Source organism: Petaurus breviceps, unplaced genomic scaffold, assembly GCF_028583685.1.
Source record: "Petaurus breviceps papuanus isolate PSGF00001 unplaced genomic scaffold, PetGlider_PUasm1.0 76, whole genome shotgun sequence".
Lineage (NCBI taxonomy): Eukaryota > Metazoa > Chordata > Mammalia > Diprotodontia > Petauridae > Petaurus > Petaurus breviceps.
This window is the reverse complement of record NW_027186473.1, coordinates 46,536,338-46,556,747: the sequence shown is the minus strand read 5'-3', so window position 1 is coordinate 46,556,747 and position 20,410 is coordinate 46,536,338. Positions and strand designations below refer to the sequence as shown.

The following is a 20,410-nucleotide window of genomic DNA, read 5'->3' as shown; positions in this document are numbered from 1 at the left end:
TCCCTTAAACTGTTTTCAAAGCAAATGTAGATGAAAAATCAAGTCTTAAGAACATAGCAGGATTACTTTTAAAAAATAAATATTTTAAATTCTGTGTAGAGTAAAAAAGCACAAGGACTGATCTGAGTTTTCTGATAAAGATACAGGACAATAAGTCATATTCTGCCATTTTCAAGACTACTACAGAGATACAAATATGTAACACAGAGATGAGATCTGAACCAAAAATAAAACAAATTTACAGCTCCAAAAATTTAGGATCAATGTTTAATGCTCAGGATTTTGTTTGGTTAATGCAATTCAAAAAAATTATGCTTTCCTAGAATAATTTCTTCTGAATTCTTTTAAGAGTTTAAAATAAACTACCAAACATCTTTTTTTTTCTTTCTTTTTTTTTTTAGAACCACCAGATTTTACTTCTGGAAAATCTATTATCTTTCACAAAGTTATAATTCTAATACTATCAACACACACAAAAAGTTAATTTGTAAGGTTTCATGTTCTTTAAATTTTCTGCAGCCAAAGACTCACATTTTTAATTACAGTACTGCAAGGCACATACAGAACCCACCTCCTTCAAAACACGAAGCAGATATACTCCCTGAAATAGAATTTAAAAATCCTTAAACAATTAGAAATACTACAAAGTTAGCAAATTCTAGTTAAAAATTTTGTTCCTACAGGACCATGCACTTTTTTCTGAAATCAATTTAGCAAATATCTATAAATGTTCTTCCTTAAACATTTGTACTTGAAATGTAAATAAAACGTCTCTGAAGAGCACTAACCTGTAAAGTACTGTAGCAGGACAAATGTTAAGTTATTGCCTTCATTATAGATTGCATCACCTCTGATATTTTCAAGGATGTACAAATTTAATGATGGGATAACTATGTATGATACATTTAAATGTTTCAAACCTCTTCCCACCCTCTTCATTTCTTGGTTCAATGCAGATTTCTTTTCAAAAGGACAATAAATTCTCCTTTTGCTCAGTATGAATAGGAGCAGGACAGTTTAATTGCCTCTACTAAATTTAATGCAGCTTAATTAGGGACCTTGTATATATTTTCTTTGAAAGTTTTATGTTTTCTTTTGGTCAAGCATGTCTAAACATAAAAGTAAATGGACTTTTAAGAGGTAGATTTTTTCCATGATGCACTTTGTTAATAAATAAATGTATTGTCAAGAAAATAAAAACAAGTAATGGGTAGGTTCTTAGTACAGGGATCAAATGAAAAAGAAAACAAAACTAGATATGTTTGATACAATCCGACATGTTAACAGTCATAATAAGAAGTATTGGATGATGTTTTATAATCAGTGCATTCAGGATAGGACTTTTCCTTTTTAGGATCAAAAAACTAGCCTGCCAATTGTACTGAATCCTCCTCCACCCCCTCCCCCTGTTGGTCCACAGCTTCCTGGAGGGTCATTGTCATCAAATCCATTGGGCCGAAAGGAACAGGAAGCAGAAGCAGCCTGTAGTGCACGTGTTCGAGCATTCAGCTCTTGTTCCTAAAATAAAAACAAATTCAAAAATATAATGGAAGTTACATAAAGTTACTCTTTTAACAGAACATCTCAATACTCTACCTTCAGAACAAGTGGACTTTATATACTTTAATATATCTCTATATAGTCTTTATTTTTTAGCTGGAAAAATAAGGTACTGGTAAACATTTAAAGTCATAGAATTGGCAGATCAGGAAGGAGATAATGGCAGGGGTTCACTCCAACCTAATGCTACTCCCCCTTTCTGTACTCTATGGTTCAGCAAAACTGGTTTTCTTGTCATTTCTAAAACAGGATACTCATTCTTCCATTTCTGTGCCTTTGCACTAGCTGTTCCCTATGCCTTCCTTCACCTTTAGAATCTTATCCGGAGAAAGAATTGTGGAGTCTGAATGTAGACTGAAGCAAACCACTTGCTCTTTTTCTTGTTTTGTTTCATTTCCTCCTCATTGTTCATTCGTTATAATCCTTTACAACTTGACTCACATTTAATGTAAAGGCATATGTACAACTTATATCAGATTGCATGCCGCCATGGGGGGAAGCAGGGAGGAGAGGGAGAAAATTTATAACTCAAAAACTTGTGGAACTGGATGTTGTAAACTAAAAGCAAATTTAAAAAAATACCTCATTTCCTTCAAAACTCTCATTAATACTTTTAACATGAAGATCTCTCTAACCCCAGAGATATGTTTCTTCCCTGCTCTCCACTTACGTTGGTTTTCTCTTGTATATTCTTATTTATGTATATGTTGTCACCAGTAGAATATAAACTCCTTGAGGGGAGGGACTCTTAGTTCGGTCTTTGTATTCCCAGGGCCTAACCCATAGGAAGTGCTTAATAAATGCCTTGTTCATCAACTGATGGTATAGTGGAATGAGCCCTGAATCTTCAGATTGTGTTCAAATACTAGATCAGCTGTTTACATTTTTGTGACCCTGGATAAAGTCATTTCATCTTGACCTCAGTTTTCATCATCTGTAAAGTGAGGGGGTTGAATTAGATGATCTTTTAGGTCCCTTCTAGCTAAAAATTCTATGATCCTACATCAGAAAGAAGAGCCTGTTAAGCTGCCCCAGAGAAAACATTAAAGCTTATTTAATAAACACCAACACACTTAGGGAAAGATTTCTCTCCTTGCATACTCAGGGTACATTATAGGAATAGACTTGTGCACACATAAAAACTAGCTAGCAAACACAAAGCATTGTTCCAGATCTGTGGGTATTTTGGAAATTGTCAATTATGGGAACTGAGGCAATGAAAAAAACTAAGGGAGCCAAGTTTCTTCCAAATTTCCCCAAGTCTACAATGGCATTGTAAGGCATCAGCTATTTGGTCTTTGTAATACAAGTGACGAAACCAATGGCAAATCCAGATAGCAAAGACTAAAATCTTGTAGATTAAGTTTAATGGCAAGAGTCATACTCGCTAGATAGGAAACTTGTAAATTATTCAATACTATATTAATATATTATATTAATACATTAATTTCATATAATATAACTTAATATAATGATAATTATATTAATACAGCTGGATATTGTATGGGTCACAGAATCTTTGAGTTGGACAGGACCTTAAAGACCACCTAGCTCGACCCTCATTTTGTAGATGAGGAAAACTGAAATCCAGACACATAAGATGACCCAGGCCAGTTAAGTCCAACAGAAACTGCTGTTTGTTCATTTTTAAATCCAAAGTTCAAGGTATCATGAACTACAACCAAGTCTGCAGCATGCCATTTTTAAGAAGAGTACCCTAATTTCAGTCATATCATTAACCTAAGCTTACCATCTATTTGAGTCTTCATATTTTTATCAGTAAAGAAAATCATAGGATGTTCGAGACCAACTATTATCTAAACCCCTTATTTTACTGACAAAGAATTTTAATAGGTTCAAAAGTCAAGTAATTTACTGGATACAAACCATGTTATTACTGTGCTAGGAATAGAAGCTATGTTAGCCAGTCCAACATCCTTTGATTTAAATAAATTTTCAAAGAAATGTAAAGTTGTTTACAGCACATTTAACTCCTGTGCCCTCACAGTATCTGAAATATGCTAAACTAAATTCAATATATATCTGCATTATATTATCCTTGACTACCAAACAAAAAACAAACCACGAATTGTACTTAAAATCAGTAAGTCAAGTATTTGTTCCAATGAAAATTGCAATGATAATTTAGAGTCAAAAGAAAATAATGACTAGCTGCAGTGTAGGTGATTGCCAAGTATTTTCTACCTACAAAAACTCCAAGCAGAGAGAAGTGATACCGCTGACCAATAAATACTTCTTAGCCACACTGACAAATCATTTTTTCTGCTTTCCACCTATCATTGCTGCAGAAATCTTGGTAGCACAATAGAGCAAAAGACATAAAAGATTTGCTGTAACTGACTTAGGTGTGCAAAATGAAATCCATTACTTTCTATGTGGGGAAAGCTTTATGTGTGGATGTGATAGCTACTGATAAAGAATCAGCTTGACTTTTAAAAAGAATGTCGACACCAGGTCAACTCTGTTCTGAGGACTATATTAGCTACTACTGTAGTGGCTAAAAGTTTAGGTTCACTGACCTGTCAACCCCGGTGATCTGCTAAGTTTGGCCTATACCTTTTCAAGAATATGTCATTTTTTTGTTCTTAACTAAATGTAAAATTTCAGTTTAACCCCCTTGGTAATGTAAGACTGAATTTTCCATTATGCAAAATAAAAAAAAAAATCCAGTGTTTTGATGATCCCCTTAGGAGTAACTATTTTTAGTTGTGCTCAGTGACTTATGTGGAGCTGTCAGAATAAAATGCAGCTAGTGGTATGGTAAAGCATAATGTTGTAATGCAGTAGTAGACTAGCAAATTCTCTGACAGGTTAAAGGAGACATTTAACACTATCTGTGAATTTGAGCATTTCTGGACAAGCCTCTTGTCATTTTACTGAAGCTTGCTCTCTCCAAGACTTGCTTGGAGCAAAGAACTAGACTATTTTTTAAATGCTGACTACAACCCCTCCAGTAAAACAGTAAACTTTTTTCCGAAGTATTCAATATTTCTATGAATTCAACTAAGTAAAATTCTGATTCTTTCATTTGAAAAATAAGTTAAACAGGTGTAAAAGACAAGTTATGTGTATTAAGATGGAAAAAATTGCCAACGTTCTAACCCTATTACTTAATAACAGCTGGCATTTATACATACTTCAAGGTTTGTAAAATGCTTTAAATACACTATCTCACATGTTACCCTCACAATAATCCTGGTGATGTATGTTATATCTATCTTTCTCATTTAAAGATGAAGAAATTGAGGTTTCAGAGAGGTTAAAAGTCTTGCCCAAAGTTACACAGTCAGCCTCTGGAATAGGCTAAAATCCTGCTGTCATGCTATATAATTTTTTTTATTAAACTGACCCCTCAAATAGAAGATGTGATGTGGTACTAAGAGAATTAATTTTTAGCTGCACTTACAACCTGTGTTGGATAATCTGATAAATGTTCCCAATGAGTTAGATTGGGTAAACTTACTGTGGTGAGTACAAGACATTTTAAACACAGCTCTCAAGGTAAGAGAATTTGGTCTGAATTTCAAGCAATTGAGAAAGTTAAGCTGTCTTCTCCCAAGGCTTAATGAAGGATACAGAATAAGCAATTAGGTTAATTGTCCCATTGCTTTTGGAATCATAAAACCTGTATTTAGTTCATGAAGCTTTCTTGGTAAGTAGCAGAACGAAACTGCCATTCTTTTTTTAGTTGTCATCTGACTGTACAGATATTGGGTTGACAGAGGTCTGCTATGACACATTCTTAATCTTTGGGAAAGATTCCCAAATGAGCAAATGAAAATAGAAAAAACTGCCCTATTCATTTAGTTTTTCTCTACAAGGGAAAAACATAACTTTGGGGTACATTTTTAACAGTCAAAAGTCATAGTTCCCATAGCAACTAATTTACATAGCAAATTTGTCAGGGTATTTGTTAATCCCATAATTACTAATATACTATGCACACAGAAGAGTTATTGTTGCTGTGGGAGCTAAGAATTTTTGATTTCTTGCTCTAAGTTAAGACAAATGATTAAAATCAAACACCATCAAAGACTCAGGAAAAGACTGACTACTAGTAAGTACTGAACCTCAGTTTACTCATATGTACTCTGTGCTTGGAAAAGTGCTGTATAAATGCCATCTATGATTCCTAAACTATTTTTCTTAGATCTCCACTGTAGGAATAGTTAGATCCTGTAGTGGTAGTTTCCCTGTACTGTTCCTCTGGATGTTTGCCGGCTCCCTCTCCACCATCTCTAAAAAAGACAAATGGAAAGAGCTCTGCAACTTCTACTTAGGTACCTAGAATTTAAAATCTGATAGAATTTCATATGAATTAGGTGAGGGATGGGGAACCTGCAGGTTCAAGGTGACATGTGGTCTTCTATGTCCTTGGGTGCAGTCCTTTAACAAATATAAAACTCATAGAAAAAATCCCCTTAGTAAAAGGATTTGTTCTGTAAAACTTAGACTCAGTAAAAAGGCCCCACCCAAGGACCTAGAAGACCACATATGGCCTTGAAGCCACAGGTTCCCCAGCTCAATATTAGGTTATGGGTATGAAAAGACAGGAAAAAGACAATTCTCTTGAAAAACATTTGCCTAGGCAACGATGGCTTCATCTTATCACTCAGCTTACTTATTTCTCTTCTTGTTGTTACTCAGAAGTTGATATCAGAACCTATCACTAATAAACTGAGTTTGTATATTTATGAAGATATCTATTTTAATAAAATGTGTAGTACACATACAGGTAACCTTAAAATGCTTATTCCAAATCTCTTCTTTTTTGGTAAATGTTAGAATAATTTTTTGGCAAAAAATGATGTCTAGTTTTAATGCTATGTTAAAGCCAAGATATTTTATACAAAGTAATCTACTACAGAATAAAAAGTCACTATAATGAATAGGCACAAAACTAGTATTGTATTAAATAAAAACCTAAGGGTACTAAGGGATAGAACTATTTTATAAAAATAAAATCTACCGAGCTATCAAGATTAAAAGTAAGAATACTAAATTTAACAGCTGAAAACAAGTTCCCTCACATTTTCTAGTTGCTTGGCAATTATTAAAACATGCTTAATTTTTTGAAAGAAACAAAATAGTTGCTTGGCATAAAATTGAGAGATCAAAATGGTTTGGTTTGATAAAGCAAGCAATTTAGATCTTATTCTAATTGCTTTGCTAGTTATTTAGAAACAGCTAGGTGACATGGTAGCTAATAGGAAGCCCAGACTTCAAATTTTGCCTCAGACACTTGCTAGTTGTTTGACTTTGGGCAAGTCACTTAACTGTTTGCCTCACCTAAAATGGAGATAACAGCACCTATCTCCCCAAGGTTGTTGCAAGGATCAAATGAGATAAAAATTGTATGATGCCTAGCACATAGTAAGCTCTATATTAAATGTAAGCTATTATTATTACTTTCTTAATACATAAAGCTGATGACAATAGAAAACCCTTAAATCGCAAATGTGATTAAACCTAGAGATTAAAAAAAAATGCACAAGCTTGGGCTTGCTACACAATCAGATATAGATAATTCCCAACTTCAAAATGGGCTGTGTTCCAAATGTTTATTTTTAAGTCAGCTATCTGAAAGTAGGAAAAACACTTTTCCTTTAAACAATGAGTAGGGTAACCCTCAAAATTGCATATAGTCCACAAATTCGCTCAAGTATAGAATTCTAACCTAAATACTATGTGTAATTAAAAATAATTTTCTTGGGGGAAGGAGGAGAGTAATTTCAGGATTTCTTAACAAGACTGTTGCACTCACAATCTGTTGAGGGCACACACTCTTTTTACCCATCTTAACCACAGAATCTTTGCTAGTTGTGGCTAATACAGTGTGGCAATCTGAATTCCACTAAACTATTCTCACAGTTCTGTGCTGTGAAGGTCCTCCCTCTGATGAAACAAACAGAAGATCACCAGGTAGAAAGCAATAAAGTTAGTCATTTTCCTTCTTGTTCAAGTACAAGTGTTCCATCTGTGAACCTGGAATACAACAATTTTTGTTTATACTTTTCTTGGTGACATAATGGAAGAATTTAACTAGTAATTAAGGATTCTGATTCATGACAAGATTTTAACAATTAGTTTGAAATGCTGGATTTCTAATAATGGCTAGAGACTTGGAATAAAAAGATGCGAGTTCAAATCTGCCCTGGATACAAGTCGTCTAATTTTTCTAGGTCTGTTTCTTCATCTATAAAATAGGAATAATACTTGCAAGACCTACCCACTGCAGATTTTTTCAAGTACTTTTTTTTGCTTTTTTTGGTGAGGGCAATTGGGGTTAAGTGACTTGTCTGAAGTCACATGGCTAGTTTTTGTGTTAAGTGCCTGAGGCCAAATTTGAATTCGGGTCCTCCTGACTTCAGGGCTGGTGCTCTTGACTGTGCCACCTAGCCACCCCCAGATTTTTTAAAGTGAGGAAACTGCTTTATAAACCTTAAAACAATATAAAAAGTGTGAATTATTGAAAAGTTTTGTTTTTAAACCTAGGTCACTCTTGAATAGTGCTATGGATCAGGTACAGTGAGAAGGATGTTGGTTTTGGAGTCCAGAAGCTTCAGGCTGAAATCCCACCACTGCTACTCACTATCTGTGTTACGCCTATTTATTTTTATAATGAGGGGTCAGGAATTACAATTTACAGCCCATTCCATCTGTAAATCTGATTTTCCTTATAATATTAAGCTTGATTTTTACTGTATGCTTAAGATTTCTTATTTCAAGAGGAAACTAGCAAGGTGAATAGGAATTTTTTCTTGCCTTCCGTGGAACACAGAAGATCTTTGAATGCAGGAATATTTATTTTTTCTAACTCCAGCATTTCCTAATGACACCATCTATTAGTAGGATATTATAGGCTAACAAGGCTAAGTCCCACTTTTACTCGTAGGGCCAAACAGGTTCAGTGGTTTGTCTAAAGTCAAAAGGGTCAGAAACAGAATTTGAATACAGGTTTTCCTTTGGCTTCTAAAGTCTTTGTATACCCTGTTGCCTCTCAATACACAGAACAAGACACAGTATGTTAAAGTATGCTAAGTATGCTAAATTACCTCCACATAAATTTTATGATATAAGATTAAATCAAACTATTGTACTGTGAATGAAAAATGACACCCATATACAGAAAACTGTAAAATTTACTCAATAATGACAAGTAGCCAAAAACTAAAAAACATTTTCATCACTGGAAGATGATAGCTTTTGGAAGCTCCTTGGATTAAGGAAGTGGAATTAAGTTATGTTTTGGAAGGAAGCAAACTTATGTCAAAATTACCAACACATGTTAATATAAATATGTTACTTTTCTAAGAATTAAAATTTGTTAACCATTTGTTTTTTTCAAATCTGCTTTCAGGATGGCAAGAGAATATAATTAGTCTTGCCCGCTAGGAAAAAAAAGAAGCTCAATGTCAAATACTAAGAATCAGAAATTTTTTTCTTATTTTTAAACCATTCAATTTGTGCCAAAAGTCATGTCCCTAAAAACTCATTTCTGATATAAGTATCGCTATTTCTCAGAGAATAGTTTCCCAAAACAGTCATTAAAAGAATGAAATTTTCCTGATATTTATCATTTTACTTTAGTTAAATTTAGTTAATTAATCTTTTTAGTTTTATCTATTTCCTTATTAACCAGGCCATCCCTTTTAGAAATTAACTGGGAAGGGGGTGTGTGGGTGTGGGTGTCTGTCTGTACAGACCAGTAGGCGATCAAATTCTATTTTGTACTATATTTGTACTGTATCTATATAACTTCCTCCCAAACCAATCCACTGTATTTGTACTACTACTTTACATCTCCTAAACATTATGGATTGTCTGTCTTCTGATCATATACATTTCATCTGCACTATTAAACCAGGGATTTGGTTGTCATGACACTAGACTAACTAACGGCAACCTTCTAGGAATAAGCCCCATGGGACAGCCAAAAGTATTCTGCCACTAACCTCGGATTTCCATTCCCAACACTGGCTGCTACCCTGGACCATCTTCAATCCTACTTCCCACTTCATCCACAGGGCTGATCCAGGATGAAGTTCAAGAAGGAAAAAGATAAGTACTCATACTTCCTAGGATTCTCAGTATTGTTATTTTAGTAGTACGTACAACTTCCTGAGAACCAGTTTGTTGGAGACAATCAGAAGCCAGAATTCCTCTGAAATGTAAAAAAGGTTTTGTATATCCAAAGACCCACTATTTCTTACTGGTGTGAGGCTCAAAGGTTTAAATATTTATTAAGAGAAAAATCAACCAACAAGCATTAAAAATCTGTTCTTTAGCCAGGCACTGTGATATATCTTGGGGATTCCAAGTAAAGCAAAAATCAAATAGTCCCTGTTCTCAAGGATCTTATTTTTGGGGAGACAAAATATATGGCAGTTCAGGGTTGAAGGATCCTTCAATACTAGCAGTTGGGAGAATCTGGAAAAGCTTTCTGGTAATACTTAAAGTTGAGGCTTAAAGTAAGATATTGTATGAGGCAAAGGTGAGGAAGGAAAGCATTTCATTCATAGGATGTGACATACACAACACAAGCAACAGCAAGGCTAGACCAGTGGTTCTAAGGCATATTAATGTGCCTCAAATTTTACTAGGTAAGCCACATTTTGGATATTATATTACTGTAGATAGAGGAAAATTTGTAAATAATTTTATTTAATAGAAGTTGTACTAACTCAGCATACTTATGATGTTAAGTATAGTATTTGCAAAATAAGACTTGCCACATACACCACCATATACTAGAGAGGTACTGAGGGAGTGAACTAGGATTTGTCAAGTGCTTAGATGTGTGTGTGTGTAAGTGAGGAGTCAAGGTTAAGATGCTAAATGTGTAATCCTCAGAGACTAGTAGGATAGTGGTGCTCTCCAAAGAAACAGGGAAGTTTAGAAAAGTGAGTTTGAGAAGGAAAATAATGATCTGTTTGATGTGTTGAATTTGAAATGTTTTCCAGGACATACATTTTAAATATCCTATGTGGGCAGTTGGAGATGTGATGCTAGAATACAGGGCAAGAAACTAAGGATGGATATGTAGATCTGGGAGCCGGGTGACTAGAGAGGATAAGAGCTGATGAGAACACCAACAGAGAGAATATAGAGAACATGATGCAAAACAGAGCCCTGGGGCAGAGCTAAGGAGTGGAACGTAAGTAAAGAGTCAGCAAAGGAGAACCAGGACAGTACTGTAACGAAAACTGAGGAGAGTGAATGAGGTTAGTTAAGAGTGTTGATTGCAACAGAGATGGAAAAAAAAAAAGAGAAATGCCCATTATATCTGGTGATTAAGAGATGTTTGTTAGTTGGGTCGAAGTTTCAGTTGAATGACAAGGGCTAAGAAGTGATAGAAGAGGAAATAAAAAACAAAATAAACTTCTATGAATTCAATTGAATATAACTATATTCAGAACTAGAAGAAAGCTCAAGGGTATATTAAGTTCTAGTGAAAGAATTGGGGGTGACTGGCAGACATTGTGAAAGACTCAATAAAGAGGTGGGCCAAAGAAAATAAAAAATAAAAGATTTGGAATATGTTCTGTGAAGTTTGGATTTAGTCAAAGGGCTACATTTGAGGACCTAGAGGGCCGCATGTGGCCTCCAGGCACCGGGCTCCCTACCCCTGCTAAACTTAATACTCCTATCTTACCCATATCACACAAATCATTACTAGTAGCTTTGAACTGGTAGAAGACAAAGTTATCCCTAAGTTAGAATTCTTTGAAAATGTTTTACTGTACAAGCTATTTTATCTATGTATCTCTAGTAACTAGCACATGTAGGCACAAAGGTTTGATTGACTGACACTGTGCCCAAGCTCTCTAATATTCATACTGGGTCAATTACTTCAAAGCTCATTTTGGCTGCTGTGCACTAGCCTGGGGACCGTAACCACCATTTGTTATTTTTTTTCTTTGGGAAAATGCCTTTTTAAATGAACAAAGTCAATTTAGAGACCCCCTTTTGGAAAATTATCCATTCATACACTGGGGTTCAATTTTGCATTTTGTTACAATGTTATAGTACAAATCTTTTTAAGGTCTCTTTTAGGGGGTATTTTTTAAGTTTAAGTTTTCTTCCATTCAACAGGAACATGTGGCTTAAGAAACTTTCTTCCAGATGTTTCTGTCTAAGCATTAACTTAGACTTTTCTTTCTCCTAGTATTTTGATCGACTTGCATTCTGACCAACTTGTTTTCTAAGAGGCAATTAGATTCACTATAATGTAATTTACACTTTCAATTAATGCATTATTTTTTCTCTTTAGAAAAAATTTGGATTGAAAGTTAATTTCTACTTTGGCTGCCCTATCATTATACTGTACTTTTATGCCAATGAATGTCAGCCAATTTTGCAAAAGTAAAATCTCAGTCACATAGCTCACTTAAATCCCAATAGAGGGTTTTGCATGCATTTGCTTTACCCATTTGACAACCATCAAGTTTTGCCTAGTAGGACACTCTTAAGTCCCCATCTTAGATATGTACATTTTATTCAATACTCTACCCATTATTTTGCCAAACTATAAATCTCATGCCAAACATTCCTGGGATTTCTTCCTTTCTTAAAAATTAGCACCTGTAGCCCTTTTTCTCTTCCATCTTCTCTACCACTCTCTTCAACAGTTTTTTTATGTGACTATCAGAAACAAAAGCTCCAAATCATGTCAATTGTGTAAGGCCAGAAAGTGACCTGAACTAGATGACTGAACAATTTCAAACACATATGATAACTGTTTTGTGAAGAGCTGCTGTTGAGAGATTTTCCAAACAGGGATTTCAACAAAAGCCTTATACCTTTCCCATAAGCAAGGCACTTTTCCTTCCTTTTGAAGGCTGCTTTAACAAATTCATTAACCTTAGTTGTGTGAGACAACTTTCAAATAATTGAAATAATATAATTAACTACAACCTATGAATGGCATTAACAAATTTTATATATTGCTACTGCTAACTGATATTTATATGGCATATAATGGTTTACAAAGACTTTAGAAGACTTTGCAATTTTATACTTTATAAACTTGATATCTTTTGCACTAACCTCATATTCAGAACTCAAAATTCCCACTTTAAGAATAAATCTCAGAGAATTTAAGAGATTAGATTTTAAAATTAGCTATTAGTATAATTTGAAAAACTCTTAACCACACATGACAATCACTGAAGGGGAATGTTACAAATAGGAAAAGTTCTGTAAGTCACAAATTAGTTATACTTCCAACTTACCTGCAAGTACAGTTTATTATCCTTTGTTATAGCATCCATAAGTTCCTTTTGCAGAGGCGGGTCTCCATTCACCCAGAGTCCATTAGTTGTATTATTAGTGCTGAAACCACTAGTACTATTCTGTTTTTTGTACAATAGAACATAAGCAGTATCCTTTGGAAACCTACTGGTAATTTTCTGGACTGACTGAAATGAGGTAAACGTCACTCTGCTATCATTAAATAAAAACCACTCCTTTGACATTTCATTATTTTCCAGATCCTGCTCAATAACTGCAGTAGGAATTTCTCCCCCCAACAAATGACTCTGAGGGGAAGCTAGAGCCAGAGTTTCAGACTGATGGCACAGCTGAAAGGAAGAGTCAGAACCTGTGATATTTCTGGCATATGAATAGTAATGTCCACTTTCAGAGGAGATGCCCGAGTGGACCACAACTGAGCTTAACAGATAGGGCACCAGTTTGGGGCAGCATGCTTCATCAGTCCCTGAGGACTTGAGCTTTTTAGCCAGGTTTTCACCAGTATCTGTGAAATCAACATCTACTGACCAACTTTCTGATAATGAAGTTAGGGGGGAGTTAGTTCTTTTGACTGGTAACTCCAAAACCAAAGGCAGTGACACATTGTCTAGGATTTTGCGTCGTATGTGACACTTCTGATCATAGGAAAATCTCAGGAGTGTGAGAATAAGGTATTCAGGTTCCTCCATGATTTGCATAGTTTTCTCTGCATTCTGTAGAGAGGCACAGTTTTCACAATAATAGCGGTTATCGCCATTAAGGATCTCTGGTGCCAGAAAATAATTTAGCAAGTCAGTAACTGAAGGTGTGCTTTTACCTCCTGGTTTCTGAGACACTCCTCTGTTAATCTGAATCTTGCATGGTTCATTAGAGACCAAAGTGTTTTCTGTACAGTGAAGCTCAGAATGAAGATTGTCTAAAGCTGCTTCATCCATGACTGTCTCCGAGCCAAAGACAGTGGAGACAGGATGACAAAGTGCTGACTCTTCAGGAGAGCCAGTTGTTACCATGCTAGCCTGTACCACAAAGTCATCCTGCACCTTAGGAGAACATGATGGACCTTGGAAAGACAGGTTTTCCATAGAAGAGGAAGGACAAAATGCAAGTGAAAGATCTGTAAAGGCTTCCTCTTTCTGTGAGGTACTCCTGCAGTTCAAACAGTGTATATTAGTTTGTAGTTTTCCCCCGAACATTTTTTCTATTAAGGTTTTCTCACTATCATTTGTGTAAGGGATCTCTGTAAATGGTGTTGCCTTGCTGGCTACTTCCTGTAATGAAGCATCACTGGATCCTATACTTTCAGAAGGCTTCAGTGAAGACAGGGCTTTCAAGGTTCTCTCTTCTTCATGGAGTCTACAAAGGAAATGACCACATTTACCTTTTCTTAACCAGCTTTAGAATTACAAGTAAGCAAGTTTTCAGAAAAATCATTAATTTAGAAGGTCATTTATCTTCCCTCAAGTTTAAGAAATATTACCTTCTCATTTTTACAATGTTACAAGTTGAAGTCTGTTGTTTACACCATTTTTGGCTTTGCAAGAAAACCAAATGACCTATACCAAAAGTTATACTCCCCAAAGTCTAAAGAAAGTTCTTATTTTCATGTCACTTTGCTATGAAATTGAAATACTTTATTACCAACTAATGCCTTCATCTTTAAAATGTCCCTATAATCACAAAGAGTTTTCATTTTCTTGGGGTAGGGACAAGGCTTGATTAGTCCTATACAGCATTTAGTAGTTAAACTGGGAGGAAAATCTGATCGTTAATGGTGAAAAAGACTAAGTCTTTTTTGGACTAGTTTTCTAAGTATGTGAACAGTCTATAATACTATGTATCTTCTTTTTGAACCAATGTTTCAATGCCTCGGCTCAATAAAAGTTTGCTGGAGATGATAACCACGCTATAGCCACTGCACTGGTTTAAACAGAGAAAAGAGAGGCCAGGCGATAGAAAGAACTGAAAATGAGGTGAAACAAGGCCTTTCTCCATGTCTTAAATGACAAGCAGTTGGCCGCATGTGACCAGGCTCAGAAGTTTTGGAGGCTTACAGGGTCTCAGAGCAACAAAAAACTAAGAGAAGAGAAGGGAAAGAAAAGATGAACTATACCCAGAATCCACCTACCTAAGTTTTCTAGAACTGCTCACCAGGAACAAGATATAGAATTTGTTAGTTAAACACAGCATCTTTAATAAAAGGGATTTTAGGCTACAGAGCAAGAAAAGGATAGCAGGTTCAAAAAAATTTTTTAAAGTAGAAAAGTGACAATAAAATATACTCAAAACAACCAATTATCAGATGAAATAAAAACAAGATGATCCAGGAAGAACTAAATTGTATTTTAAAAAATAACACTGAAAGATTGGATTGAATGCAATGGAGTTTAAAACCAATTTTCCTCCTTATTACAGATACTATTAGATACTTAAAATAATATCAAAATAAAATCCCATTTGAAATACTTATAAACATCAATATAAAAACCTATTCCATATTTGTAAAGTTTAGAAATACTTTACCTGTCTAGCAGAAACCTGAGGTATTCAGAACAGTCCTGTTGTGATCTAGGAGTAAACCAGGGAGGCCTAGATGCCTCAAAAAATATCCGTGGGGCATATGCTTCCCTCTATTGACAAGAAGCAGATTAGAACAGAAGTAAACAATTTATCCATAGTGAACAATATAACTTTTGGCCAAGTCATCATCCTCTGAATTTATGAATTATTGTAAAATTTTGGTGCTGGAGTGATTTCAAGGCCATCTACTCTAAAACCTGAACAAAAAAAAACCACTCTAAGTTAGCTATCATATTCCCTTTGTCTTCTATAGGTTAAAATATCCCCAGTTGTTTTGACCAAATATCTCATGACATGATTTTGTGGTATTTTACCATCCTGGTTATTATCCTCTGGATGCTTTTCACTTAATGAATTTCCTTCCTAAAATGGAGACAATACTCCAGATATGGTCAAACTAAGAGAAGAAAGAGATGTATATTTTTCTTGTTCTACATGTCACCTCTCATCTAGGTTATTTTGGTTGCCACTCTACATTACCGACTTCATGACCTCACTGGAATTCTTAGTTTTCAGAATCATTACTGAAAATTACCCATCTTCTTCTGGACTGATTAGCCCTAGAGAATTGTAGTCCATAGGCTTTGTCTACTTCGTCGACAAAGCCTCTGAAAACTGATTTCCCTAAATCTATGTTGTACATCAGAATGTAACTAGCCCTTTCTTTCCTTCTTCAACACTAATTCTAAGATACAGTCACTTCTTCCTAAGGCTCTAAATTTTCCCACTGGAGAAATCAGTTGTCTTGTTGGTAAGATAACTCCAGGAGGTAGGTGCTAATTGAGAAAACTGGGGTAGACAGAGGTGAAGGGACTGGCTGTGTACCTACTATGTGTCTGAGGTCACATGTGAATTCTAACTCCAAGGCCAGTGCTCTATCCACTGAGCCAGTTCAGTAGCATAGCACATCCTTGCTCACATGAGAAAATCAAGCAACCAGAGGAGAAACATGGCAGAGACAACTAACAAAGCAGAAATAGAGGAGGTTGGGAAATACACCAAACATATCACAGAATTGTGACAATGAGATAATGTGAACATCATTGGAATATTCTCCAACAGAAGCGAAGTAAATCCTTTCATATTTTCATCTTGTAGGCGGTAAGTGAAACCAACAAGGGGGGACTGCTTTTTGTTACCAGATTCTTACCAACAAGAGAGAAGAGCTATTAGGAATTGCCAGCTAGCAAAATTATGGATAATAAGAGTTAAAAAACAAAACAGTCCTTATTGGGGGCAGGAGGGGGAGTTCCAGAAACTGCCACTTGAATTCCTGGGAATCCATTGGGCCAAAAGAGAGAGCAGTGAATGTCAGAGGCCCATTTTCATCAATTAGGGCACATGTTTTAAAATGTGGTGTAAAAAAAGCCCTCCAAAAGCAAATATCATATTAAATTACTGTCTCTCCTTTACTTGAAATCAAGGTTCTTCTTCCTTCACTGTTTTATTCCTTCCTGTTAACATGTCTGCATAATGCTGGCAAAATTGAAACCCAGTGGAAAAAAAAATTTGTATTTTCATTTATTTACTGTATAGAAATAATGGATTTTAAATGTCACAATTCACCATACTCCAAAGTAGTTGGCAAAAAACTCTACTACCTGTATGAGAAAGTAAGACACTACCCCTCATTAGGTATCTGCATGAAACACATTAAAAAAAGGTCATTTTAAACTATGTTGATGCCTTGTTTTCATGTGATGTTTTGTTTCACAATATGAACATCATCAGACCTGGCACAATGTGCTTACTGTTATGATCAACACAGGCAAATTCATACTTACCTGTGTATGAGCCAAAAAGGCAAAAAGATGCTGTAATTTTTTCATTAATGAATTGCACCCATTTAGGTTTAAAGATAATACATGCCTCCTGAAACTAAAAGAGAATAAAACACAATTAGTGGTATTAAATAAAAGTGGATCTAAAGGAAGGTTATTGTACTGTATGACCTTTTTTCACACATCATATGGTTATATGTGTGTGTGTATGGGGGGAACCCCCGTGATTATGAAAATGGCCATTTACCTTTAGCATAGGGCCAAATAAGACCTAGATCAATAACCTATAAGGTATGAATGCTACACAGTATAAGACATGATGAGAGTAAGTCACAACAAAAAGGTTAAATTTTACATTGTATCCTCTTTTTAAGAAGGCAGAGATTCGTAAAGTAAATTGTGTAATTACTTTAACTGTTCTTTCTAAAAGAGGCTAAAATGTTTTATATTCTTAAAGAGGTAAACTTAGAATTACATAGTAAATAAAGTTATGTTGAAAACCTCATTCTATGATCCTGATTAAGTGTCACTCACTATGTGCATTCCAAATATCTGGAACAGAAAACTTGATTAAAGATTAAATAAAGATATTGAGATAACATTACAGTTTAAATACAGAGACACTAGTATAGCCATAGAAGTTCCCTCCTCAGTCGTCAGCATATTCTTTTACATTTTTTCCCCAACTAGAATTTTGTAGAATGCAAAAAGTAGCAGAAATGCTGCAGCAAGTTTCAAGGAGCAAGGGCAGTCAGATAAGGTGCTCAAGCTGGGTTTGGATTCTGGCTCTGCCAATCACAAGCTGTGTGAAGTTGGTTATATAACTTACCTTCTCTGAATTTTAGTTGCCTCTTAAATGGGAATTGTATTTATAGTCTGTCCATCTTAAGAGGATTATTCAAGTGAAGTATGAGATGTGAAAGAGTTACTTGTAAGTAAATCATAAAAAACAGTAAGAGTAATAATAAGCCCCCATGAACTGACAACCTGATGCTAGAGCATGCAGCTGCCTATTTCCCCTTACTAAAGTGTTTTTGAAAAGCAAAATGAAAAAAGAGGGGCTAAAAAGAAGCTACCTGCTTCACCCAAATATGAGGTTTTTCTGGGGAAATGATGCTCCTTGTTCACTATCAGCTATCAACATTAATCTACATTATTTTCTTCACTCATGCCTTTTTCTTCATTCCCAATTATAGAAATAAACCCATTGTCTTTTTTTTTCTTTTTTGGGAGGGCAGTTGGGGTTAAGCAACTTGCCGAAGGTCACATGGCTAGTTAGTTTTAAGTGTCTGAAGCCAGATTTGAACTCGGGTCCTACTGACTACAGGGCCGATGCTCTATTCACTGCACCACCTAGCAGCCCCAAAACCATTGCATTAAAAGGACTGGAGATAAGAGAGGTGGTAATCTTAACACTATGGCCCTAATTTTAATGATTTATTAAATAACAATGCACATCTGGATAGCAGTGCCACCAAGTGCTTCCATACTATATTCTTCTACTTGTAACAATCAACTGTGCAAGGTAGGAAGAACATATATAATTATCCTGAATTTTAGAAAAATTATGTGATTTATGCCCAAACTAGCAGCACGGGAAATCATCACCTCTCCCCAACAATTCTTAATCTCATTCTCTATAGGCATGCACAATTACAAACCAATCTTCTCTTGCTGAGGAGTTTACCTTTTACTTTACTGAAGATATCAAAGCCCTTCCCCAGGAGTTCTTTGTCCCCATCTTCTCTATCTCCATACCCTCAACATCCTCCCCCATTCTCGCCTTCCTCTAGGATCTGATTAAGCAGTGCTTCCTGCCCAGGTAACTGCCATTGATTACCTTTCCCTCCTATCTTCTCCAGTGGATCGTTCTCTCAATCACCCTCTCCCTGATATTCATCCTTTCCTATCTACTGGTACCTTCTTTATTGCCTTTCAAACGTGCCTAAAGTTCTCCCATCCTTTAAAAACTTGCCTAAACTCTACTACCCTCTTTAGTAGTCATTCCATAATTTTCCTCCCTTTTTCAAACACGTAGAATACATACTCATTGCCTCTTTTCTCCTCTCAACCCTTTGCAATCTGTCTCTGACCTTCAACTGGAAACTGTTCTTCCTAAAGTTACCAAGAATCTCTTAATTACTAGCTGTGATGGTCTCTCCCATCACATCAGATACTATTTCCTGTCCTGTTCCCCACCCCCAATCACCCTCCCAACTACAAACATCTTTCTGGGTTTTCAGAATACAACTTTCTTTTTCTTGTTGGTTTCCTACCCCTCCAACAACTCCTCCTCCTACCTCCTTTCTTGACTCACAATCCATATAATAGCCCCCAATTGTGGGTATTTTCTAAGGCTCTCTTAGCTCTCTTTCTCTTCTTTCTACATTCTTTTAGTGATTATCAACATCATGGATTTAATTATCACCTTTAGCCAGATGACTCTCAGATACACATATTTATTTCAGGTCTCCCTTTTGCACTGTAGTTCTCCATTACTAAACCGCTTATTAAAAATTTCAAACTAGCTTTCCATCTCCAACATTCAGAATGTTGTATACAACTTGTTATTTACAAGGCTCACAAAAATTTGGAGTCCTCGTCAATTCTTTACTCCACATATTCACTAAGTTTATAAATATTCCTACTTCTACACTATCTCTTACACTTGACTCTTTCTCTCATAGCACCCCACCTTAGTTAGGCCAGACCTTCATCACTTCTCACAAGGAAAACTGCAATTGTCCCCCCAAGTGAACTCTTAACTGTTTCACTTCTCTTTCTACTCCAATCTATCCTCTACAAAGCCCCTAAGTTATTCTGCTTACAGATATATCTGACCATGTCTTCCCCTCATTCAAACTCCAAGGACTCCTTGTTGCTTCTAGGATCACATATATACTATTTAGCTTTTAAAATATTTTAAAACCTGGCCCCAATCTAACTTTCTAGTCACACTGTACATCAGATGCCTTCTTGTATGCTACAGTCTAGCCCAACTGCCTCCAGACAAATTGGCTCTGTTCTTCATGTAGCCAGTTCCTCATCTGTTCTTTTAGACTGGCCAATTCCCAGGTCTGGAATGCATTCCCTCCTCACCTCTGTCCCACAGAATAACTCTTTCTTCAAGAAGTGTCTCAAACATCACCCTTTATACAAAGCCTTTCCAGGTATCTCCTAATTGCTAGTGTTCCTCATTCCTAAATACTCTGTAAATT

The 20,410-nt window shown here is 35.7% G+C and overlaps 1 protein-coding gene across 1 annotated transcript in view; it reads right to left on the bottom strand.

The window, feature by feature from the left end:
- Window positions 1-253: 253 nt before the first annotated feature.
- Window positions 254-20,410, bottom strand: part of USP38 (ubiquitin specific peptidase 38) — a 36,893-nt gene continuing 16,736 nt past the window's right edge. The window contains exons 7-10 of the mRNA XM_069105435.1: window positions 17,196-17,289; window positions 15,355-15,461; window positions 12,816-14,187; window positions 254-1,518 (exon numbers count right to left, since the gene is read on the bottom strand). Coding sequence (XP_068961536.1) covers window positions 1,357-1,518; window positions 12,816-14,187; window positions 15,355-15,461; window positions 17,196-17,289 — 1,735 coding nt within the window. The 3' untranslated portion in view covers window positions 254-1,356. The remainder of the gene's footprint in view (window positions 1,519-12,815; window positions 14,188-15,354; window positions 15,462-17,195; window positions 17,290-20,410) is intronic.